Source organism: Aethalodelphis obliquidens, unplaced genomic scaffold (genome assembly GCF_003676395.1).
Source record: "Aethalodelphis obliquidens isolate GAN/ISIS:26980383/991018 unplaced genomic scaffold, ASM367639v1 scaffold24, whole genome shotgun sequence".
Lineage (NCBI taxonomy): Eukaryota > Metazoa > Chordata > Mammalia > Artiodactyla > Delphinidae > Aethalodelphis > Aethalodelphis obliquidens.
In genome coordinates, this window is record NW_020837968.1 from 17,441,090 (window position 1) to 17,467,442 (window position 26,353).

Genomic DNA, 26,353 nt, shown 5'->3' on the forward strand with positions numbered 1-26,353 from the left:
GATTTGAATACAATAATCAGGTGAGAGATGAGTGAAGGCAGGAACATAGGAGATGAAAACGAAAAGCCCAGTTTAAGGTCCAAGTTGTAGATAGAATCAAAAGCACTAAGCAAATGATTCAATGTGAAGGCAGAAGAGAAGGAAGAGACAAAGACAACTCAGTTTGGATGCTGTTAACTTAAATATGGAATACAGGAGGGAGGTCAGACATGCAGAAAGGGCCACAGGGGAAGCCAGTGGAGCTCTGGACACACCGAGTGTGAGGGCACGTGGGACAGTCACCTGCAAGTATCTCACAGGCAGCTGCGAAGATGGGTTGCAAGCCTACCAGAAATGAAGATCAGAGATGTAATTTGACGGTTTTTCAATGCACTGAACAGGAGATAGTTGGGAAGTGGCGAGGGCAAGAAGAAAAGAAGATCAAGTGTAAGTGCTTATGGGATATCTTTCTTTAAGGGATGGAGAAAAGGAGGCAAGTAAGTGAAGGAAAGCAGTAGGGAGTTGTCAGAGAACAGAAGGACAGAGTGTTACTCAAGCCAAGTGTGATAACAACGACAAGGACAAGGTGATCACAGTATCAAATGCTCTCAACCACCACCAGTAACACTCACTGGGTGCTCACCCCGCGCCAGGAACTACTCTAGGTACAATCGCTACCCCCAGATAACAACTGTAAGAGGTGGGTTCAGAGGGGTGAGGGCTAAGAGCAAACCAAAAGATGTGGCCAACGGTGATCATCAACGAGTTTTCTATGACTGTTTCAGTGGAATGGTAGAGGCAGAGAGACAACTGTAGGGGTGGGGTTACAGAATAGAACTGAAATAGAAACATATTTAATTGGCAGTGACTACTCTTTGGATAAATTTGGATTGAAAAGAAAAGAGGCATAAGGTATACGTTTGAGCGAGACAAAAAGCTCTTTAATATTTTTTGAAAACTGAATAAAAGGAATCAGCTTAAAAAAGAGACTCACGCTACAAGAGAAGATCCCTGAACAAGCAGAACTACTTTACAGAAAACGAGGTGACACCTCAGAATTGACGTAGCACCACGAGCTACAAACTTGCAGTCACAGGAAGATGTTCCTATGCTGAACCCTCCCTGCACTAATGCTGGTATAGAGCCAAAGCTGTTCCACTGCTGATTCAGGGATGCTTTCCGTCTCACAGCTAAAACAATGACCAAGGGTAGGAGTCTGCTTCCTTTTTCTAGTTCACGTTGCTCAGACACTACAGTCTTGGTGATATGCTCTGAACACAGCAAGGGTTAATAACAGAATTCAACAAGAACAATCATGGAAATCTGTTAAATCTTCAGTAATGAAAATATCCTTCCACAGGAACTCAATACTTAGTAACACAAGTGCTGTTTCAAAAGCTAGAAAGATAAAAATCAGACCCTAGCTAGGATTGGCCACTTACTACAAGATAAATCCCATTCTTTTTCTCACTTTTAGAGGATCTGATCATTTTAAATTGAAGTTACATTAGTCAAGAGTATGAATTTCTGATTATTAAAAAAATGAAGTTTTACTTGTTTTTACACAGAGTAAAAAAAAACAAAAACAAAAACTAGTTAATGTGTTTCTGGGATAATAGCTCTCATAAATAAAGTATTTGTGGTAGCTCATTAATTGCATATGTATAAATAAACATCTGGATTCTGGCCTATGCTTTGCTAATGACTCACTGTATGTATCTGGCCCTTAGCTCTCTGTGCATCAGTTTCCTCATAAACAAATGATGATATTTTAAGATCCTTCGCAGATCTTAATAATTAGAATTATGTCTGAGTTTAAGTTTTTAAAATTAGGTGAAATTAGTTTTTTTTAAGTGGTCTCCTTAATTATCTTGTTCATATTAATTTACCTAAAAGTGTTAACTTCTTACAATTTCAGATTTATAAACTCTGATTTAATAATAAGGTTTTACAAAATTCTCAAACCGTAGGGAAAAAAATGACCACATGGTACAGGCTATTTGGGGCGAGAGAAAGAAACAAGTCCCCATAAAACCGAGTTCCTCCACTGAGTTTATGATTAACATCTCTATGCAAAACTTTATTCCGTTTCTTGTCCCACCCCTGTTCCCCTCAGGATTAAGGTGTATCAAAGAAAAGGGAGAACTGAGAGTGAGCAGGACTCTGCAGAGCCCTCCTGCGTACAAGCCCCTCTGTGTCCTCTGCTTCTTGTTTGGCCTTTGCCGAGTTCTAAAAAGTGAACCCAAGCAGCTAACAATTACAACAACAAAGTCACAGGACTCATAGTTCCTCCAGAAGGGATATATAGATAACAATCTGACGCATACCTTTCAGTGGTTCTACAGAAACTAAGACCCTCCACCCAGTGGAGGATGGTAACTACATGCTGACCACAAGCACAGAGCCCCCAGACTGGCTGGTGATTAAAATTCCCAAAACATCACCCTGTTACCTTTCCACCAACCAATCGGAAAAATGCCCAGGAGCTGATCATGTACCCTGAGACCCTCCCCTAATATCACCTTTAAAAAACCTTGCCTGAAAGCATCAGGACTTCAGGTCTTTTAAGCATTAGCTGCCTACTCTCTTTGCTTGGTGCCCTGCAATAAACACTGTGCTTTCCTTCACCACAACCCATGTCAGTAAACTGGCTTTGCTGGGCATTGGGCAACTGGATCCAAGTTCAGTTCAGTAAAAGGATGACTATGTAAGTTGAATTATTTACTGTTTTCCTTACTTTGGTTTATAAAGGGGAAACTTAAAACACACAAAGACACACCAAAAATCCCAACTAACAGGGCTTTCAGTAATGTTCTAGTAATAAGTAGTCTGCTTAATTCCTGTACTTGTTCATTTTTCCGCATTTTAGTATCTCTGAAATCAGAATGCTTATACTATCAATGTGATAAGCGTTATGTCATACTTTGATTGGTGTTTTGCCATTTTCCTTCTCAGAGGTACATAAAATAATGGTGTATCTTATAACTGATAACAAATTAGCTTCAATAAAATAATGATAATTCAGAACACAGTCCTGGGACTTCCCTGGTGGTGCAGTGGTTAAGAATCCGCCTGCCAGTGCAGGGGACAAGGGTTCGAGTCCTGGTCCGGGAAGATCCCACATGCCGCGGAGCAAGTAAGCCCGTGCGCCACAACTGCTGAGCCTGCGCTCTAGAGCCTGCAAGCCACAACTACTGAGCCCACGTGCCACAACTACCAAAGCCCACTTGCCTAGAACCCGTGCTCCACAACAAGAGAAGCCACCGCAATGAGAAGCCCGCGCCCCACAACGAAGAGTAGCCCCCGCTCGCCGCAACTAGAGAAAGCCCGCGTGCAGCAATGAAGACCCAATGCAGCCAAAAATAAATAAATGAATAAATTAATTAAAAAAAAAAGAATTGATGCAGATATTTAAAAAAAAGAACACAGTCCTTAAAACATGGCAAGAAAATTTTACATAAAAATAAAACAGCAGAATAAGCAATCTACAACCTAGCATCCCAAGGAATGCAAAATATGTATTACTTCAAATTTTCTTATGTACATAAAACATGCTATTTCACAGTAGGTAAGATTTAGTTCCAAAAGTTCTACTCGTGCTGAGTCCTTTCCTCCAAATTTGTATCCAAAAACCATTAAACAAAATTGAAAAACAAATTACAGATAGGAAGTAATTGCAGTATATTTAACAAAAGATTTGTTTCCATAGTATATTGAAATATAATATTCACTCAAATTTTTTTAAAAATTCAATAGAACAATGGGAAAAGGATGAGAAAAGGGACTTTGTAAATAATATGAACAGCCAAAAAAGTATGGAAAGATGATCTACATCAATGGTAATCAGGGAAATGCAAATTACAACAAAGATACCAATTTTCATCCTTCAGACTGGCAAAAATTAAAACAATTCAATGTTGTGAAGGATCTGGAGAAAGAGTGATTCTCGTATAGCGCCGGTAAAGATGTAAATGGCAGTCTTTTTGGAAGGCAATTTGCCATTTCCTATAAAAATTTTAAATGTACACTCTTTAACCATTGCTTCGTCTTAGAAAAATACACGTGTATCAAAAAGGACCATTTAAGGATATTCCCTACAACTTGTTGTAAAGCAAAAACCAAAACAACTTGAATATCCATCAAAATGGAAATATTTAAGTACAATGTGATAAATTTATCCTAAAGGATACCAAGCAGCAATTAAAAAGAGGTAGATACAAATGCATTAAAGTGGCAACATTTCCAAGAAATATTAAGATACAAAGAGCAGGTTATAGAACAGTGTGTATGGTGCAATCAGAGTATTGTAAAAAGCAAAACAATGTTACTGTATTTATACAGTGTGTGTAAATGCATTAAAAATAACTGTAAGATATACTCCAAAAATTAACAATGCAATCTTTTATGAAAAGAAAAGATTTCTGCTTTTACTCTTTTATGCTACTTGAATGTTTCATATCTTCACATCTTACACTAAAAAAAGAAAATTCATTTTCTTAAAATGAATTCATTATTTCAAACTGACCGTCCATGCAGGTTAGGAGCTGGGCTACAATTCTTCGTTCCATATCTTTTGAAGCAACTTCTCTTTTGGGGGTAATAGCATCAATTTCATCAATAAAAAGGATACACGGTGCATTTGACTAGAAATAAGAATATCACAAAAATACAATCATAAATGTATTCCCTGTACTGCAGCATAGTTAAGTATATACATTTTTTCAATCTTAAAGTTCAAGGATCATTCACCAAAAGAATAACCCTAAAGAAGGCAGTTCACAGTGATTTACTTCTGATTTTTATCTGACTTAGGAGAACTGAAAGGATTAAAAGAGAACAGTAAGAGACTACATATAGGATAACACATTTATAGTCTTCTTATCAATCCATGTTCTGTGATGATAAAACTACTGAAATTCTTTCGTAAATTAGGCACATTTGCTATGTTCTGAAATTTAAAAATAGTAAGTTTATAAATTTTAAACTAGAAAAACTAAGTTCACTACAAACGTTACATGAATGTTCCTACCAACATAAAAACATCCAAGCTTTTCCCTAGAATCTGCTATAAGAGGAATTTAGGAAGCACCAGAGGCTTTGCTTTTATTTTTTTTTATTGTGGTACCATCTTAACCATTTTAAGTGTATGCTTTAGTGGCATTAAATACGTTTACGTTGTTTTCATCATCCCCAACTGAAAATACCAGAGGCTTAGTTTGAAGACTACATTGAGTAAGAAAGGAGGCTAAAGTTCCAATACATTCAATGTGGACAACGATCACCTTCAGTCTTTTTTTAAACATAAACTAGATAGAGTTCAGAGAGAGTTAAGTTAAGATACAATATAAGCAACAACTACCTGGAATAGTCAAATTCACAGAGGCGGAAAGTAGCACAGCAGTTGCCAGGGGGTAGGGGCAGGGGAAAATGAAAAGTTAGTGATTACTGGGCACAGAGTTTCAGCTTGGGAAGATGGAAAGTTCTGGAGATGGATAGGGGTGATGGTCACATAACAATATGAGTGTGCTTAATGCCACCAAACTGTAAAAATGTTTAAAATGGCACGTTTTATGTTAAATATATTTTACCACAATAAAAAACAAACAGATTAAGAATCAGTTAAAATGAGAAATTTAAATAAAAAGATGTAGATTTACAATCTAAAGCACAGCTCATCCTTAGTTATTTAGTTAGGAGCGACACTGATTATGCTAAGAGTCAGACTGCCAGCCTGGCTAAGATATCTAAAAAGTGTGTGAACCACTGCATTTTAAAGGGAAAGAAATTTGGCCTGCCACTAGCTGCCTCTCTTTCCAATCCTCTTCATGATAATGTTTGCAAAGGAGAACCTCTGACTGCTCGACACATTACCCAGTTACAAAAGAGTAAAGTTACAGACAGCAAAGGTCTCAGAAAGCAAGGGCAATAGTATTTGTCAATGTTCTGGAAAACTGAATGAGAAAAAAAGGAAAAAGGAATAAATGATGGTCATCAGAATTTAGCCTAAAGCAAGCATGTAGTTTTCAACAAAGAACGATTTGATCTGATTTTACCTTTTTGTTCTCTGATTCACACATACCTTATTGTACTGACTTTCATCAGGAAACAGGGGGTCCAGGAAAGAGGGGAGCCAGACCATACATTTACTGAGCATCTGCTGTTAGGCATAGTACCAGCTCAGTACTGGTTCGAGAGAGATATAAACACACAACTAACAAACTAATTTTGCCCTTTGTCTCTTTTATCCTCATTCATCATTGTGTTTACCATAAACAGGAAAGTTATTACTTGTCTTCCAGCTGTGTGCCAATTAACAATCAAATCAAGCTCATTTGGGAAAACAGGTAACACCTGAAAGAATTTAGCTTTGCTCTGCACAGTACCCTTCCCACCCTTCCTCTGCACCTTCCTTGTGCATCCACAGCTTTTCCAATGACAGTCTATGTTTAAGTCACAGGAAACATCCTGACCAGGCTCACCTGTGTGAATAACTGCAGGAAGGAAAAAATCAACACATCCCTTCTGGGGTCTGACCAGAACCAGGACTTTACCTCTTCCCCATTTTAGAATAAAAGAAGCCTTCTTTTACGTTGGCTGGCTTTCCAAATAAAGTCTCTATTCCTTGCTCCAACAACTTGTCTCCCCATTTACTGGCCTACGGCAGCAAACAATACTAGCTTGGACTAGGTAACGAATTTTGCTACATTCTTGCCATTTAAAAAAACATTTTCAAGTACTGATAAAATACACTTTCTCTTCTAATTTCCCATCAGCTTTGCATTTCAGATGCATTGGCCATGTTCACCAGGCCCTATATAATTGGGGTGCAAATGATGACAACATAAATTTAAACTTTTTACTATTTTTTAGTTTTCAACCAGTGATGACTAGTGACTGCTCAAGTGAGCACGTCATAGCCAACGTTTTTGGCTTTTGCTGTGTGCTAAACACTACATTAAAGATTTTATATGAACCCTCTCATTTAATACAATCAACAACCTCATGAGATTTAAGTAGTATTATTAACAGTTTACTAGTAAGGAAACTAAGGGTTAGAGTGGTTAAATCTCTTGCCCAAGATTACACAATTAGTATGTGGTGGCATAAGGAACTGAACCCATGTTTCTGACTTGAGAGTACATTTAACCATAACACTACACTGAAGATAAAACTTTCATGAGATACAAATGTCATCTTCCTCATAAGTTCTTAAGCATCCAAATTTTGATAACATGAATTATAATCAGAATAATATCCAATCTGTAATTTCTCTGGTAACAGAATTTTCTTTTCACAGCTTCAATTATACAAATAGAGAAGAGTTTATCCTGGCATGTCCATGGGTGCTTTTATAATGTGATAATCCTTAAATGTTAAAAATGTTCACACTGCTTACAGGTTGTTCGGTCAAACCTACGTTAAGGAAAGTAAAAGTGAAAAAAGTATCACAAAGAAAATCTCCTTTCAGCATATCGCTATTGGGTATGACAGCCCAGAACTTCTCACCAATTACGTTATTTTCAGATTAAACAGATTATTTTATCCAACAGTCTATGTTAGTTAATCTACTTTAAACATTTAGCCACCATGAGTAACAAACTACCATGTTTAGAAAAGAATGGCCAGTGAACAGGTTAACAAATACCAGCGTTAGAGAAAATAGGATCTTCCACGTAGCCTTATATTTGAACACCTAAAATTAGAGCCATTAGCTGACTCACCACAGCTTGTTCAAATAGCTCTCTCAGCTTCTGTTCCGATTCTCCAGATACTCCAGATACAATCTCTGTAGCAGCTACTTTCAATATTGGAAGGTCAAGTTCCTATGCACAAATATATAAAAGAATGACCAAATTGTCAAATTTTCACTTCCCTACTTTTTCCTCACTCAGTCCCTCTCTCAAAATTACATTTTATAAATGACCAATTTTCTGAGGAACCTCATCTTGTGTTGGTCCAATGAAAAACATTACCTAAAAATCTAAAATTTAATCCAAACACTTTGACTGGATACCTTTTTTTTTTTTTTGATGATAGAGAAATGGTTTATTCTTTTTTTTTTTTACAATGGTGCGTTAGTTTCTGCTTTATAACAAAGTGAATCAGTTATACATATACATATGTTCCCATATCTCTTCCCTCTTGCGTCTCCCTCCCTATTCCACCCCTCCAGGCGGTCACAAAGCACCGAGATGATCTCCCTGTGCTATGAGGCTGCTTCCCACTAGCTATCTACCTTACGTTTGGTAGTGTATATATGTCCATGCCTCTCTCTCGCTTTGTCACAGCTTACCCTTCCTCCTCCCCATATCCTCAAGTCCATTCTCTAGTATGTCTGTGTCTTTATTCCTGTCTTACCCCTAGGTTCTTCATGACACTTTTTTTTTCTTAAATTCCATATATATGTGTTAGCATACGGTATTTGTCTTTCTCTTTCTGACTTACTTCACTCTGTATGACAGACTCTAGGTCTATCCACCTCATTACAAATAGCTCAATTTCGTTTCTTTTTATGGCTGAGTAATATTCCATTGTATATATGTGCCACATCTTCTTTATGACTGGATACCTTCTACTTGTTTTTACTCTGTAGATATCACTATAAAACTGTTATTATCTCTTCTGAATAAAGGGTCTTGAATCTTAAGAAATATGTTTGCCCCCACTTAGAGCTGAGCCAAAACAACTTCATCTGTTATTTATCTGCTGGAAAGGAAATAGCAGGGGGGTGTGACACAGTGGTCTCCCACACACCCCACCGGCGTTTCTCCCTCCCTGAACCCACAGAAATAGCCAGTTACTAGTCAGAGGAGGCAGGTTCTTAAAGTAAAGGAAGAGAAACTACCACCGTCCCCCCAATACAGATGGCAGCAACCCTGCCTAAACCCTACTATTCTTCTGGCTATCTTGAAATTTCACTTCCTCAATGATATTCTCTTTGATCCTAACTCTTAACTTGGCTTAAGACAACATACCAACAACATACCACATAGCATTCTACACCTGTGTCTCCCACTCACTCACTGTAATTGTAATCATGAGCAACATTTATTTGTGTGAAAGACTGTTTAATGTCTGTCTCTCATTTGATTGAAAAACTCCTTAAAGATAACAACTGAGTTTGTTTTACTTATCACTATATTTCAATGTCTGGCATGCAGCAGTCACACAAAAGATTTATTCAATAAATGAATAAATGAGGTAAATCAATCAAGTTCTCCTATAGAAACAATTTGCCTTCATAGAGCACTGTCTGTTAATGACTGGCATAGTGTATGCTATTCTTCAAACCGAAGTTACTTGGACATTTTGCATTTTACCATCCAACACAGTTTCCAAGAAATCTGATGGGACTAAAATTAAGATTGCTTTTTATTTTGCCAAGTGAGTACCTAGTATCACCATTTTAGAAAAGATATTTTAACACTAAAAAGGATAAAAACATGACTCTGAATGGAAATTCTGAATATTTAGTTCTATGGACAATACAATCTTCAGTTTTCTTATTTTACTGCTCTTGAGAACCACTGGCTTAAAGAGAAAGAGAAGTGACTAAAATGTAAACTGTGTGGTTAAAAAAAGAGTTGTTTACAGCTGTATTATTTTGCTTCCCACCCAACCCCTGCTATATAAATAACTGGATACATTAGAACAGCATCTCACACATAGCAGCATGAAAAGAGGTAAAAAAATGAAGAAAGGATCAGTCCTCCTGAGAATATGCCAAGTGTGGTTCAAGGTGACCAAAGAGAAAAAATAAAAACGAGTAACAACAAAAATTACAAAAGCAAACAAGTGTCAGCAAACCTCACCCCAGCAATTGCATGTGCAAGCAACGTCTTCCCACAGCCCGGTGGTCCATGAAGAAGAACTCCACGTGGGGGTATGACGCCCAGGTGGTGGTACACCTCTGGGTGACGCATGTGTATGAGCATCTTGCAGACCTCCTGTTAGGGAATAAATAGGAACGATGATCTTCACAGCCCCAAAGAGAAAGGATCAATGTGTAATGAAAGGACCTATTCTTTGGAGCAGCAAAGTACAGTAGACAGAGAACAGGCGTTAGGCTTACACCTGAGAATCCCAGCTCTAGTACCTGTCCTGTGACTTTAGCAATACCCTCTCTGAGCTTCCATTTCCTAAGCTGTAATAATATCTACCTTGCAAATACAATGAATAGTAACTAGATTGTAACTGAAACAAACACCAAAAAATAGTAACTTTTACAACTGTTAAAGTAATACTCCTTATAAAGCATGTATCTTATGTACACTATAATTAAAATGGTGAAAAAAGTTGAAGACATGTTTCTTTTATCCCTCACTACCCTGAAGAGTACAGCCAGGCTTGCCCTTCTCACCTTCCTGGCTTTCTTTTCTATACTCAGTTCCTATTAGATAAAAAGAGAAAGGCTTTGTTTGAATAACTGATTGGCCATATCCATCTAAGGTAGAAATTCTGAATTTGAACTAACTTTTAATGTCGTATCATTGCCTCCAACATCTTCAAACTTCACCTTGGAGATCTGCAATTCTAGCCCCCTGGCTTTAGCTGGTAAACAAAAAAGGAGGTGAAAGGATTAGTGATTCAGTAGCAAATCAGAACTATATTGAATAATCTTTAAGTAAACAATTCTAGTAAATGTCTCTGCACACAGAAGGTCCCCCATGCAAAATAGCTTGGAATCATGATGCCTCTCTCAGAGCAAACACAGCTGCCACCACCCACAAGACTGGCGTCTCACCTTTCTTTAGCAGGACAGCCTCTATTTCTCCATCTACTTCCTGAAGATCTTCTTTCTTCCTTTTGCCTCTTTTGCTGTTTAGCCTGCCTTTTCTTTTTTTATTACTCTCCAGAAGAGAAGAATCTTTTGAATTCTGGGGGTGGGGTGGGGGGAGAGAAGGAAATTTAAATGTGCCATGCTTGGAATTATAATGCCAATATATTTTTTTAAAAGATGGGCATTATTAAAAAAATCATTCCTGCCCTAGCACTTTCACCTGTTAGCTATTCCCAACCTATTTGCTTAAGGCTGATCTCTGCTGGGGATGTCCTTTTCCATAGCCTTAATTCTCATTTTATATCCTAACATTTGAAAACCTCCTTTCCTGATTCTTCTAATTAGAATTAATCTCTTCTTCACACTCAGAACACTAAATTTGCAACTGTAGTACAGCCTACCACAGTCGGCCTTGTATTTGAGTGACTCACCTGTCTATGTCTCCGTCACTGAATTGTGTGCTTCTGGAGTTGGAGTTAAGACACTAACGTTCATCTTTTATTTCTCACGGAGCCTTTTACACAGTTGGTGTTCATTTGATGTCTGATCAATCACTAAATTAAATATGATGACAGAGCTGCTCTGACAGCCGTAAAACAGTATAATTCAACATAAGGGTCAAGTTTTTCCCTTGACCTTGCCAACGATAATAATGTTCTTTAGAGACAAATGACTAAAGTAAAGAGATTTGGAAAAGGCCCACTAATAATTCAAAAGGGGAGGGGAGAGGTTTTGCCAAATCAAAGGGCTTGGTGCTTGAAAACCACTTAGAGCAGCATCATCCGACAGAAATATAATACCAACCACATATGTAATTTTAAATATTCTAGTAGCCACATTTAAAAAAGGAAAAAAGAAACAAGGGAAAATAATTTTGGGGGGAAATTAATAATCTATTTTATTTAACCAAATATATTCAAAACATTATTATTTCAACATATAGTCAGTATAAAAATTATTGAGATGTTTTACATTGTTTTTGTAAAACATTGTAGTAAGTCGTCAAAGTCCAATGGATACTTCATGCTTACTGCACATCTCAAGTCAGACACTAAATTTTCATGGGAAATACTTTGTATTTAGATTTGTATTTAGATTTTATAAAATTTACAGCTGAAAAAGTAGAAGTTATTCTAAGTATACTTAGAAGTTTTCTAATAACTGAACTATTAGTTTTTAAATTTAAATTAAAAACTCAGTTCCTCATTTGCACTAACCGCATTTCAAAGGCTCAACAGCCACACGTAGCTAATATCTCCCACACTGGACAGCAAGCCCCAGAGCACAGACAGCCACTCTACCGGGAGACAGATTACCTTAAACCCCCTCTTTGCCATACATTAAAAGAATCAGGTAGGAATGATGTCCAGGGGACTTCCCTGGTGGTCCAGTGGGTAAGACTCCACGCTCCAGTGCAGGGAGCCCGGGTTCAATCCCTGGTCGGGGAACTAGATCCCACACACATGCCACAACTAAGAGTCTGCATGCCGCAACTAAGAAGTCCGCATGCCACAACTAAAGATCCCACATACTGTAACTAAGACCTGGTGCAGCCAAAATAAATAAATTAATTTAAAAAAAAAGAATTATGTCCAATTATGCTAGCTTTGTGATAATCCATCAAGCTTTACTTTTCTTTATATATGGTATATTTCAATTTAAAAAGATAAAAAAAAGTGTCTACTTATTTTGTCCATTTTCATAGTGTACCCATTTATGTCATTAATCCCTCAAGGGATTAATAAGTAATTTTTTAAGTACTTTAAAAAAAAAGAAATAAAGCAGGGTTAGGAAACAAAGTATCCAATGATGTGCTAGTTTACATGTCAGGGAAGGCCTTTCTCCGAAGATTACATGTGAGAAGAGATGTGAAGAAATGATGGAGTGAGCCACAGGAATCTCAGGAAAGATGTTCTAAACAGAAAGTACAAGTATGAATGCCCCAAGTGAGAGAAGGTTTGGTATATTCTTTCTTTTTTAAAAATAAATAAATTTATTTATTTATTTATGGCTGCGTTGGGTCTCTGTCGCCGTGCGCGGGCTTTCTCTAGCTGTGGCAAGCGGGGGCTACTCTTTGTTGTGGGCTTCTCTTGCTGCAGAGCACAGGCTCTAGGCACACGGGCTTCAGTAGTTGTGGCTTGTGGGCTCTAGAGCACAAGTTCAGTAGTTGTGGCACACGGGCTTAGCTGCTCCGTGGCATGTGGGATCTTCCCGGAGCAGGGCTCGAACCCGTGTCCCCTGCATTGGCAGGCGGATTCTTAACCACTGTGCCACCAGGGAAGTCCCCTGGTTGGTATATTCTAGAAACAGCCCAGCTGTGGCTGAAGCAACGCTGGGAGGTGGGGAGGGCAGCAGGGCAGCCAAATCATATAGGGCTTTCCTGGCAACTGCAAGATCTCTGACCGTAGAATGAATGAAGCCACTGGAGAGTTTTTAATAAAAGAATGACAATGATCGGACTTAACTTGTAAAAAAGTTATCTCTGTGTGAAGAATAAACTAGGGGAACAAGAATGGAAGCAGACTCCAGTTGGAAGGTTATTTCAATAGTTAAGGAAAGAAAGAGTAGAGGCTTGGACTAGGATGAAAATGATGACGGTAGTGGGAAGTGATCAACTTCTACATGTATCTCAAAGTTCCTAAGTCTTTTACAAAACACAAGAATCTGCCTGATATTACGTTCAATGAAAAGGGTATAATGTGCTCCAACTACGTGGGGCTAAAATTCCACTATAAAAATACCTCTATCTCAGAGATCGGCTTCTTATCATTACTTTTCTCATCTGATAGGTCTGAGAAAAAACTGTCTTTCTTCCCACCCGGGGTTTTGTCAATAAACCATCCTCCTTCAGAACCTCTGGCAGGGGTCTTCAAATGAATGGAGCCTGTTTTGGAAGTTATCCGTGGTGTTGAAATCGTGGTTTCTCTTCGCTCCATGTCAGGAGTACTTGAAACAGAATCAGGATTTCCTTTCCGGTATAAGGAGAGCAGGGAACTGTTCATCTGATTTGCTGACTGTAGAAACATGATTTTAGCATAAATTACTCAATAGGTACTCATGAAAGTTTGATTACCTATATTAAGAAGCTTTCTACTTTTTCCTCTCAACACCTCTTCTCAAAACAACTGCAGTCAGAAAATACAGGTGTTTACAATAGGATAATTCACAAACATTTACTATTCAAAAAGATGTACCCCCTCCACTCCAAGTTAATGTACAAATTCATAATTAGCAGTTAAATAAAACCAAATAAGAATGGTTGTTTTTAAAAAATATAATAGAATGAAATATAATGAAAATGAGTTGGATCAAATATCAATTCAAAACTGGATCAAATATAACAGTATCATCATGACTTAGTTAATAAATTCAAAAGCTTAATTACCAATGGAAAAAAAGAGAAAATTATAAATAATTTCACATATTATTCCCATACTTCCCTTTAATCCAAGCCTATTTATTGTCAATGCCAGCTCTTTGGCAGAAAAGGTATTCTTTTGTCCATTTTTACTATTAATTGCCCGTTCTTTTCTTGTCTGCCCATATTTCTGGCCATCCTCTTCCCTTCTTTCCACTATATAATAGGCTATACACACAAATACTGGAAGGATGGCCAATCCAAGGGTTCATCAAGGCTGTACACAGAAATATTCAATTATTTACTGATGAAGATGTTCAAAGTCTCTTATTCTATTCCTTATTGATCTTTTCTAAGAAGGATTCATAATGATTTTTAAAAAATCAAAGTTGGTCCATTAAATATCTGACTTACCTGTGGATCTGGGTAATCTTCCATATTTGAATCATCATCAGAATAGCTTTCATTATACCTCAGTAAAAAGAAGAAAAGAAACATTGTAAAGGCTTTTCTCCCACATCCCAAAAAAATTACTTCCCAAAACAAGAAAATATACTGAGGCAAAATACTATGGTAGTGAGAGTCCAGGCTTTGGAATCAGAGAAATCTGGATTCAAAATCCAGCTTTACTAGCTTCTAGCTTCTAGAAGTTACTAGCTTCTACTTAACCTCTCTGAGCCTCAGCTTCCTTATCTATAAAATGGAGATAATAAATAATGTCTATCTCACTGGCTTAACAGAGGATTAAATGAAAGCTTGCAAAGTCCTTAGCACATAGTAAACGCTTAATAAATTGTGGTTATCTTTATTCTAGCAAAGTGACATACAAATTCCCATCAGATCCAAGGGTCTCATTTAGGAACGTGAGATGCCAGTAGAAGAAATATTCCAGCAAGCCATGATAAAGCAGTTTGAGTAACAAATTCAACAGGACCAAGCCATGTAACCAAATGCAACTTCTCCAAGTCCATTCATGAGAAATGAAGGTACAAAGAGTTTTTCATATAATACGGCCAAAAACAACTATAAATCCTAGTAACTACAAACTGAAGTTGCAATCTCAGTTCATTATAACTGACAGCTGATATCTAATAGCTTAAAGTAACTATAGGACTCTGTTACCATTTAATATAGTTTCTTTAGAAAATAAACAAGAAATGGACCTTTCCTAAGTAAAAAGATTTATATAAATTCTACGCCCACCTTTATAATTAAGACATGAATTCTTTCGTTATTCATTAAATTCAATTAGTATAATCTGGGGCATTTCTAATCAAGTTAAAAAAGGTAGATTATTCAAATACTTGGAAAAAAAATGTTTTGCTCTACAATTCATGCCCTACAAATAAAATTAATTATAAGTTAACAAAATTAATTATAAAGAGTTAAATGAAATACCATAAAGACACAAGAAAAATGTATAGGTAATTATTCTATACACTCTTGTGACAGAGGTCTTTCTAAGTACATCAGCATAAACAAACCATAAAGAAATAGGTAGAAAGACTTGACTAGGTAAAGATGCAAAACTCCTCTAATTAAAAGATGCCATAAACAAAAATAAAAGGCAAATGGCAAACTGTGACAAGCATTTGTAATACATAGAAAAAGAGGTGCTATTTTATACAAAGAGCTCTGACAACTAATAAGGAAAATTCAAATAGCTCTCAGATGAGAGATAAAACCCATAAACAAGAAATTCACAAAGGAAACATGAAACAATCAAAAAACTTAACCTCACTAGTTTTCAAAAAATTACAAATAAAAATAATACAATCAATTTTTTTGCCCATAAAACTGGCAAAAATCGGGACTTCCCTGGTGGCACAGTGGACAAGACTTCGCGCTCCCAATGCAGGGGGCCCAGGTTTGATCCCTGGTCTGGGAAGATCCCACATGCCGTGGAGCAACTAAGCCTCTGCGCCACAACTACTGAGCCCGTGTGCCACAACTACTGAAGCCCGCGCCTAGAGCCCATGCTCTGCAGTAAGAGAAGCCACCGCAAAGAGAAGCACGCACACCACGACGAAGGGTAGGCCCTGCCTGCCGCAACTAGAGAAAGCCCACGCACAGCAATGAAGACCCAATGCAGCCAAAAAGTAAATAAATAAATTTATTTAAAAAAAAATTAAATATATAAAAAGAATACTATATTAGAACCAAGTAGGGTTTATCCCAAGAAGGCAAGACTGGCTTAACACTCAAAAATCAATGTAATTCACCAAATTAATAAGGGGAGAAAGCCAATAATAAAATCTTTCAATACCTGCATAAAAAGCATTAGACAAATGTTATACCCATTCATGATAAAAACTCTGAGCAAACTAGGAATATTAGGAAATTTTCTCAATCTGATAAAGGGTACCTATTTAAAAAACCTACAGCTAACATTATACTTACAGACTATCTAAAGTTAAAAACTGACCATACCAAATGTTGGTAATATGTGGAACTAGTGGAACTCTCACATACTGCTGATATAAATGTAAAATGGCACAAACACTTTGGAAACAGTCTGGCAGTTTCTTATAAAGTTAAATATGCAGTTACCAGGTGACTCAGCTATTCCACTCTCAGGTATTTACGAAGGGAAATGAAAACACTTTCCACACAAATTCCTGGACATAAGTTATCACAGTAGCTTTATCTGTAATAACCAAAAAGTAGAAACAACCCAACTGTCCAACAGCAGGTAGATGGGTAAAAAAATAGTGGCATATACATACATACAGAGCAATAAAAAGCAATGAAATATTGATACACACAACATTGATAAGCCTCAAAATCATTATCCTGAAAGAATCCAAATTTTTAAAGTACATACTCTATGATTCCATTTATATAAAATTCTAGAAAATGTAAACATATAGTGACAGAAAGCAAATCAACGGCTGTCTCGGAACAGGGATGCAAGGAGAAACAAATTGCAAGTGGGCAAAAAAAACCCTGTGAGGTTGGATATGTTCAGTAACTTGCTTATGGTGATGGTTTAATGAGTATATACACATGTCAAAACCCAACAAATTGTACATTTTAAAAATGTACAGCTTAGGACTTCCCTGGTGGCGCAGTGGTTTAGAATCTGCCTGCCAATGCAGGGGACACAGGTTCGAGGACTGGTCTGGGAAGATCCCAAATGCCTCAGAGCAACTAAGCCCGTGTGCCACAACTACTGAAGCCCACGTGCCTACAGCCCGTGCTCCGCAACAAGAGAAGCCACCGCAATGAGAAGCCCGCACACCACAATGAAGAGTAGCCCTGCTCGCCGCAACTAGAGAAAGCCCACGCACAGCAACCAAGACCCAGCGCAGCAAAAAATAAATAAATAAAATTTTAAAAAAAGAGTAAAGGAACTTAAAAAAAAAAGTACAGCTTACTGTATGTCAATTTTACTGCAACACAGTCATAAAAAACTCAACAATATCACTGCTTTTTTTTTTTTTTTTTTTTTTGCAGTACGCAGGCCTCTCACCGTCATGGCCTCTCCCGTTGCGGAGCAACAGGCTCCGGACGCACAGGCCCAGCGGCCATGGCACGTGGGATCCTCCTGGACCGGGGCACGAACCCATGTCCCCTGCATCGGCAGGCGGACCCCCAACCACTGCACCACCAGGGAAGCCCCAACAATATTACTTCTTAAACACAAAATTAATTGGCACCTTTTTATGTACGTGGCATTGTATTAGGGCAGAGAAAAAGAGAGCTAATGAGACAGTTCTGTTAGTAACACAAACACGTAAACAAATACTCTCAATATAATATGATAGACATGCTACACTAAATATCTATAACTAGGAGTTAAGGAAATGCTGAGAAAGGAGGAGTCCAAAAAGGCGTGAAAAAGCAATAACATAGCCTTTTGAAAGCTGACTCCTGCAGAAACTAACACACCATTGTAAAGCAATTATACTCCAATAAAGATGTTATAACCCCCCCACCCCAAAAAAGAAAGCTAACTCTTGAAAGCTGAATGAAAGTTCCAAAAGGGGTAATGAACACTCCAGCTACAGAAAACCACCCACACAAAGGCACAAAGAAAGAAGCTGACCTCTCTGGGGAACAGTGAGCATTCAGTGGTCTGAGGTAAAAGTCTGGACAGGTAAGTATCATGCTGGGCCTCACTGGCAATGAAGAGCCACTGAAGTTTTACAAGTAGAAATGTAACATGATCAGGTTCATGTTTTAGGAAAAATGTCTCCATTCTATAATCCTTACTCATTATCCTCTTCACCGTGTCTTGCTCTTTTAGCCAGATGTTCATCTTCTAATTCTGGTAGATCCTTAAGTTCCTTCTCACTACTAATTATGCTAAATACTGAAACGAAAAGAAAAATGCCATGAGCTAAAACAATTCTTTCTATGACTTTATTAATAATGCAGCTCTAACACCAAAAGACTCACCTTTTTCTACCTGAATCCTAAAAGCATTTCTTTTTCTTCGACCATAGTCTATACTGAAAAACATAACCAGAAGTTTAGTACAGTGGTCTCCACCAATATCTTCCCATTAAGCTCAATCTAAATTGAGAATATAAATTTGCTCTCATATATATATATTTATATAATTATGTCACTGTATTCACACTGAATATATAATTATGTCACTGTATTCACACTGACCATAAACCTATTTTCAAACAACTTCTGAGTTTATATTTTTACAACTGTGTAATTTTTCTAGATTAGAAACAGGGTTATAGCAGCAGCAACACTGCCAGCTTGTACTGAAGAAGACAGAGAAGGGATGAAATGAAGGAAGGCCACTGGATTTCTTGGATTCCACAGGGCAGGCCAAAAGAGGAATGCAGCTGCGAACACATTTATCCTTCAAAAAAAGGAAAGAATGACTACAAAGGAGGCTCCGAAGGTGTCAGGGTTGCCACTGATACCACGCGCCCAGAGGACACAGGTCCAGGGAGAGGCACAGTCTCCCACTCGGTTCCAAATGGCAGGGCAGTCATCCCAGTGAGCCCACAGGACAGAGCACTGAGTCAAAGAGGATTATTCTTAAAGTTTAGTGGAATTTCCCCTGCTAGGTTTCGGACTTCCTTGAGACCATGACCCCTTTCTTCTTCCCAATTTCCCCGCTCTGGAATGAGAATGTCTATCGTATGCCTGTCCCATCATCATATTTTGGGAACAGATAACTTGTTGCCTGACTTCACAAGTTCACAGCTGGAGAGGAATTTCGCCTCAGGAGGAATCATACTTCCAGTCACACTCATACCTGAGTTAGATGATATTCAGATGAGACTGTGGATTTAGAGTTGATGTTGAAATTGGTTAAGACTTCCAGGGCCGCTGGGATGGAGGGAGTATATGTGCAAACAATAAAGACATGAATGTGGGGGGCAAGAGGGCAGAGTGTTATGGGCTCAACTGTGTCCCTCCAAAATTCGTATGTTTTAAGTCCTAACCCCCAGCACCTCAGGATGTGACTGCATTTGGAGGCATGGCCTTTTAAGAGGTAAATAAGGTAAAATGAAGTCATATGGGTGGGCCCTAATCCAACATGACTGGTGTCTTTATAAAAATAAGAGATTAGGATACAGACACACACAGAGGAAAGACCATGTAAAGACACAGGGAGAAGACAGCCACCTGTAAGCCAGGGAGAGAGCTCGAAAGAAACCAACCCTGACAATGCCTAGATCATGGACTTGGAGCCTCCACAACATTAGGAAATAAAATTTCTGTTGTTCAAGCCACCTACTCTGTGATACTTTCTTACAGCTGCCTTAGCAAACTAATATACAGACTAAGGAAGTCAAGAAAATAGAAATAGTGAAATACACAAAGCAGAGACAATTAGAGAGGCAACAGAGCAGAAGAAGTGGGATTAGAGGCACAAAAGGAGGATTTAATCTTCAGTGGAAAGACTACTCAAAGACTACTACACATTTTTAGATAGTCAGGAGACTGAGGGAGATCATGCCTAACGGTTTTAATTTTTTAATGAAGCAGGAAAAGCAGTATACTCCTGACCAGAGTCGTGTGCGAAACATAAGAAGCAGCCATTCTCCTTAGCAACAAGGACGGCTCCTTACACATCACAAGTGCCTGATAAATGTTTGTATAGATAAACTGAATTCTAAACGTATGGACTGGTGAACTACTGCCAGCGGCTATTAATATCGGTTGGAAATTTAGGCAAGATGTAAACTTTAAAAATGGTAGGAAAGAAAAGCGAGAATCTGGAGACTACATTTCTTTACCTGTACATTCTTTGTAAATCGGATGCTAAGACTCCAGTGTCCACATATTTGCCACATCGGTTACTGGTGAGGTACTAAAACAGAAAACATGATAAATACAAGACAATATAGTTCAAACTCAGTGACTTTAATCGACAAGTAAGCGACTGAGCTACTCAAACATGTCATATGTTAATGTAAACTCTCCATTAATAAAGTATACTGGAAATACAAATAAAAATCACCAAATAATTATCAAATCTGAATCAAAGAATTTAATTAACATTATTAATCACTATGACAACACAACAATAATAACTAGGATAGCTATAAGGCAGTAAGTAGGTGAGGGCTTCTTATACCCTAGGTTCCCAAATATACCAGAACAAAGCACTCAACTTGTGAGAGCACCGAGGGATAATTTAAGTTTGAGGGAACACAGTAATATTCGGTATCTGTCCAACAGTGCAGGAACTACAGTTGCCCCTTGAACAGCACGGGTTTGAACTGCACCAGTCCACTTACAGCAGATTTTTTTTAATAAATATGTATTACAGTACTGGGTGACCCAGGGCTGGTTGAATATGTCAACGCAGAACCACACATGGAGGGCCAACTGTACACTTATACACAGATTTTCAACTGAGTAGGGGTGGGGGTGGGGGGAGGTGGTCAGCAACCACACCCCCGGATTGTTCCAGGGTCCACTGTACCAGCCTGAGACAATTCACAGCTGCAATATTAAATCACCTTTTGATGATGTCATATCTTTGCAAAACTGGCTTTTTAAGCATTTGCTGTAATAAAAATCAAAGTGGCCGTGCTCCGCAACAAGAGAAGCCACCGCAATGAGAAGCCCGCGCACCGCAACGAAGAGTGGCCCCCGCTCGCCGCAACTAGAGAAAGCCCACGTGCAGCAACGAACACCCGATGCAGCCAAAAGTAAATAAATAAATAAATTAATTAATTAATTTTAAAAAAGAAAAGAAAAAATCAAGGTGGAACACGAAATGAGAGGAGCAGTGTCAATCTGATCCGAAGGTATGAGAAGTTGTACTGTGCCCAATGGACTCACAAATCCCACTAGTAAATAACTGTGGTTATTTTAAGAATGAAATACAAATGCATTAACTTTCCTTGCACTTTTTGTATTATTTGTTCAAAAAGCTAATAAGTTATTTGCACTAAATAGTTATTAAGTTGCTTGAACCTAACTACTTAATAAACAAACCTATTAGGTATTACTTTGGGCCTAGTAGCATCGTGAAAAAAATTACTAAGAAACTAAGGGCCTGGTAAACCTGTTCTAGGGGCCTTTTACACATTATCTCTTTTAGTACTCACAATGCTATGAGGTAGATGTCAATCTCCCCCCATTTTATAGGAGGCTTTAAAAGGTTAGTTACTTGCTCACCAGCACATAAGTTACACGGCCAGATTTCAAACCTGGAAGGTCTAACCATCAACTCTCAAGTTTCACTACTTGCTAGTTATCCAGTCTAGGTTCCCCATTTCATACAGCAATTTCTTCTCAAGGATCCCTAACACATAAGAACAGTCTCTGCATAAATGCCTCCAATGACAAGAGACTAGGTATCCACAGCTGGACCGTTCTTGTTAATCTTCCCCTTCTCTGAACTCCTATAACATGCTGTCATTTACATGTCATTTACCACAGTTAATCTTGAATTATACATATACATGTATATCTCATACCCACTGCAAACCAAAACGCAACAGAACTAAAACCACTTTAATCTGCTAAGTCTTAGAGTAATTTGTTATACAGCAATAGATAACTAATATGCTAGTTAAAAGGAGGCAAGTGTACTACTTGTGGGAAGATGTCTAAAACATACTGCTAAGTGAAACAAGCAGGCAGCAGAATAGATGCAGATGAGCCCATGTGTGTGATTAAAAAAAATTAATACATCTATAAGTGCATATATGCATACAAAATTTTAAGAAAGATACAACAGAAACTCTCCCTGATTACCTGTGGAGAAATGGAGTGGAGATGAAAGGAATTCTTTCTTTTCATTTTATACCCTCCCTCTTATGGTTTTATTTTAAACCATAAGAACCTACTACTTTTATAATGAACCAAAGTAAAAGCAAGAGAGGAAAACTGCTAATGTCAAATGCTGAAGAGCAGTCAAGTGTGGCAAGGACTGAGAAGAGGCCACTGGATTTAGCCATTAGGAGTCAATGCTCAGAGACCTGAATAAAGTGAAGGAGCAAGTTGTGCAAACATCCAGCGGAAGAGTAATTGAGACGGAGTGAACTACAACAGCGAAAGTCCTGTGCTTGGCATGTTTGAGAAGGTCCGTGTATGTAAGACAAGGTAATCAAGGGAGAGATCGAAAGGGACAAAAAGGTAGATGGGGCCAAAGTACACAGGGCTATTTCGGATGGATTTTACTCCAAACGTCTGAAAGTCCACCACAGGGTTTTGAGCAGGGCCCTGGCAAACTCCAATTTTCCCTCTAAAAGGATCTTCCTGGCTGCTCTGTGGGGAACAGACTTTAAGTAAAACCAGAATCAGAGAGATCAATTGGGAAGCTACTGCAATACTCTAATAGGGAGTGTGATATGGACTAGCATGTTGGAGGAGATGGTAAAAAGTGGTTAGGTTTGAAGTATATTTTGAAGGTAAAGCCAAATAGGTTGCTGATTAATTGGTTACAGGAAGCAAAAGTCAGAATGAGTCTTAAGGTTTTTGGCCTTAACAAATGGATGTTATTTACTGAGATAAAGAACACTAAGAAAGGACAGGTTTGGAGGAGAATATCAAAAGTTTAGTTTGGATACGTTAAGTTGAAATATCTATCAGACACTCAAGAGGAGATGTTGAGTAGGCAGCTAGACGTATCAATCTGGAATTCAAGATAAAATCTGCATTGGATTATAATATAAATTTAGAAGTCATGAATGTGTAAATAGTATTTAAAGGTACTAGACTGCATGAGATCACCTAGAAGTGTGGATGGATAAGAGAGAAGTACGAGGATAACGAAAGAGAAGGTAAGAGCACAGGTGCTCAAAGGCACTTCCAACAGACGGTAGGAAGAGACAGATCCAAAAAGGAGACTGTACAGTGGCCGGAAAAGTAAAAGAGACAGAAGGAGAGTATATAGCTCTTAAAGTATCTGTCTCTCTTTCTAACTAAGATTGCGTGCTGACTATACCATTCCAAGACATTTACCACACAATGCATTCCACTGGTGATTCTGAAAATGAAAAAAAAACCGTAGGTAAAGTGCCCATTATAAAGTCAGATCCAGAGTACCTGTTTTTACTGTGTCCCAACCCGATCCCAAATTTCCTGAGAATGGAAATTAACATATTCTTCATGGCCCCCAAAGCGCTTCGCCCACACGGGCTTTCGAAGAATGTTTCCGTCCCTACTTCACAAGACAGGAAGATTTCAACTCAAAGGCCATCTGCACTCTCCTTGCTGATCTGCACTTAGGTCAAGCAGATCCGGGCTGGGCCCCATCAAGCCGCAGCCTCCCACGGTCTCGGGCTGCTCCGTGAAACCCCGACCCACAGTGAGAAGGGAAGGCCTCGAACCGCTCGCAAAGAAGCGGAGTTGTCAACAGCTCCACGCCCGCACCCAGACTAGAGCAGGCGGCTAATCGGGTTCGAGCTGGGAGCCCCCCGAGAAGGGGCCTGCGGTGACCCTGGGCACCGAACGCGGACCACTGTGAGGCCTGGCCGTTCGGGATACACACCTGGACGACGCGCTGCTTCAGCTTATTATCCACAAACCTCGCGGGCCTGGGCTTCATCGCTTCTGCTCCCGTCGCCGCAGCCTGGGCTTCACGTGAACCGAGGGCCTCCCCGAGGCTGCCCGCGGCGAACGCCGGGCCGGCTTCCCCGAGAAATGCTCCCCAAGCCGGCCTAGCCCGTGCCGTTCCCCTCAGGAGTTTTGTATGGCGAGTGAGGAAAAAAAACTACCGAAAACACACAGAGAAGACTTGAAAGCAGTAGGGAGTTTCTAGGAGTCTTATCTTACAGGCTTGTCCGAGAGGCCCTGGAAGACAAGGACCCGTTTGAACACGCTCAACTTTATTGTTCCCAACTGTGAAGTGAAGCGCATAGGCGGCTGCGGGGAGGTTAGTGCGGGCGCCTGGTCCCACGCATCTGTTTGTAGCCGGTTTCGGTTGTCAGATTCTAGGCGTTCCAGGCGCACCGTTTGCGAATGTAAAGTTAATCTTGACTTAGAATCTTAACAAAACAAAAACTAGATACTTGGGACGATTAGATCAGGATAAAAACACACCGCCACCCTGCTGCTTGCTTTCCCACCCAGTGACGCGCATTACTGAGACCCGACAAAGGGACTTGGTGTCAAAAGAGAAGGAAGGATTAGCTTACCCAGATAACCAAACCATCTGTTACATTTGGAAATTACTTGCTATTATGGTATTTTCGACAGATAATTCATTGAGCACATCCAGTGGCAGACTCCATCTTGGCTTAGAAACTGCCCAGAATTTTATTAAACGTATGTGTTTGCCCGCAAGAAGTTCATCTTGCAGCGAAGGAGACACAAATAAAGGAACCATTATCAAAAAATTTACTGGCTTTAGTTTCTGTTTGTTTGCTTGTTTTAATCGTGTTTTCAGTATTCTTATTTGAGGCTTACTTGGCTTATGACAATATTAAGTGTGGCCTAAGTAGTGATGGAATTAAGAGAAGATGGTGAGATGTTGACAGTGTGGATAAAGCATGTTGCCTGCCATTTTAGTAAACAAAGGATATTGTGGCCACAAAGCCATCAGCCACTCTTGCTGCCCCCAGTGGTGCACCCTGAGAGGAATTCAGGATGGAGAAAAACAGGATACTGACCCTAGATAGTTAAGGTGCATATCAAAGGTATAATTTCAATAAGGCCAGACTCTTGCATCTTCCCGTACATAAAAAAGCACTAAAATCATTGACTTGAGATGTCTGTTTTTTGTGATTAGCGGTAATCTTTTGATGTTCAACTAAAGGTTTTTGTTTTTGTTTTCAGCAAAACTTCCTATGCATCCTGGCTCCTCCCTTACCTCTTTGGATCACACAGCTATCACAGAGGCTGGTTCCCAGGGGTATAGTCCTCAGTAAGTCTGCCAAATAAAACATAATCCTCAACTTTTAGGGTATGCATTTTTTCAGTCGACAACAGATAATCTTCTAGCCAGGGTACCACTGACTTACTTTCTGTTCAGAGTTTAGAGTATAACACTGTTCTTTTTAATGGTTGTTATCTGTACACTGGATGAAGTATAGATTCTCACTCTGATATTCAAAACATTGGGCAACGTGGCTCCAACTTCATTTCCTACTTCTTCACTATATAGGTACTCTGCTTTTAGCTAAGCAGCATTGCCTGCATTTATTCAGCCAATGAATATTTATTGAAGACCTACTATGTCACAGGCACTGAGTACAGCTATGAAGAAACAGAAAAGATTCCTGCTTCTATGGGACTTATAGTTCTATTGGAAGGTAATAATGATAAACAGATAACTAAATTATACACAGCACTTTGCTTTCACTGACATTTCCTCTTATCTACAATGTCCTTCCTGGCCAGCCTATGAGTTTCAGCATCCTAGCTAACCATTCCCTTACAGCCTTTCCTGATATTTCCTTTTATTAAAATCTCCACCCAGTGAAGCCTCCTTTCATTCATTCAACAAGTATTTACTGAATACCTACCAGTATAAGTCCCTGCCCTGCCCGTGAGTCTTGTGGGGAAAAGCAAAATAATTATAATTGTAACTTTTATAATATTTTAAATTAGATTAAGTATTTACGTGCTTGATTAAACTTTAGTGACGATTCCTTACAGCAAATAGCACAAATATACTCATTGCCCAGTAACTTTTTAAATGTAATTTTATTCTGTGCATACCAAATGTACCACATAGAATAAAACAGGCTAAAGGGCCCAGCAACATTACAACATATACCAAGCAGCATAGTGTATTAGTCTATAATTTGTTGGAGAGTACTATTCTACACTTAGGGTCAGCTTCATGGGTGTGTGAT

General features: G+C 38.8%; 1 protein-coding gene across 2 annotated transcripts in view; it reads right to left on the reverse strand.

Moving 5' to 3' along the window:
- Positions 1 to 24,220, reverse strand: part of NVL (nuclear VCP like) — a 99,564-nt gene extending 75,344 nt beyond the window's left edge. The window contains exons 1-11 of one of the 2 annotated variants that reach the window (XM_027122284.1): positions 24,046 to 24,193; positions 20,333 to 20,406; positions 18,519 to 18,571; positions 18,333 to 18,432; positions 14,532 to 14,589; positions 13,501 to 13,773; positions 10,724 to 10,856; positions 10,454 to 10,530; positions 9,792 to 9,926; positions 7,701 to 7,802; positions 4,505 to 4,622 (exon numbers count right to left, since the gene is read on the reverse strand). In XM_027122284.1, the coding sequence (XP_026978085.1) occupies positions 4,505 to 4,622; positions 7,701 to 7,802; positions 9,792 to 9,926; positions 10,454 to 10,530; positions 10,724 to 10,856; positions 13,501 to 13,773; positions 14,532 to 14,589; positions 18,333 to 18,432; positions 18,519 to 18,571; positions 20,333 to 20,406; positions 24,046 to 24,102 (1,180 nt within the window). In that variant the 5' untranslated portion in view covers positions 24,103 to 24,193. Of the gene's footprint in view, positions 1 to 4,504; positions 4,623 to 7,700; positions 7,803 to 9,791; positions 9,927 to 10,453; positions 10,531 to 10,723; positions 10,857 to 13,500; positions 13,774 to 14,531; positions 14,590 to 18,332; positions 18,433 to 18,518; positions 18,572 to 20,332; positions 20,407 to 24,045 lie in introns of both variants that reach the window. The other variant, XM_027122285.1, reaches the window with a different exon arrangement.
- Positions 24,221 to 26,353: the final 2,133 nt, after the last annotated feature.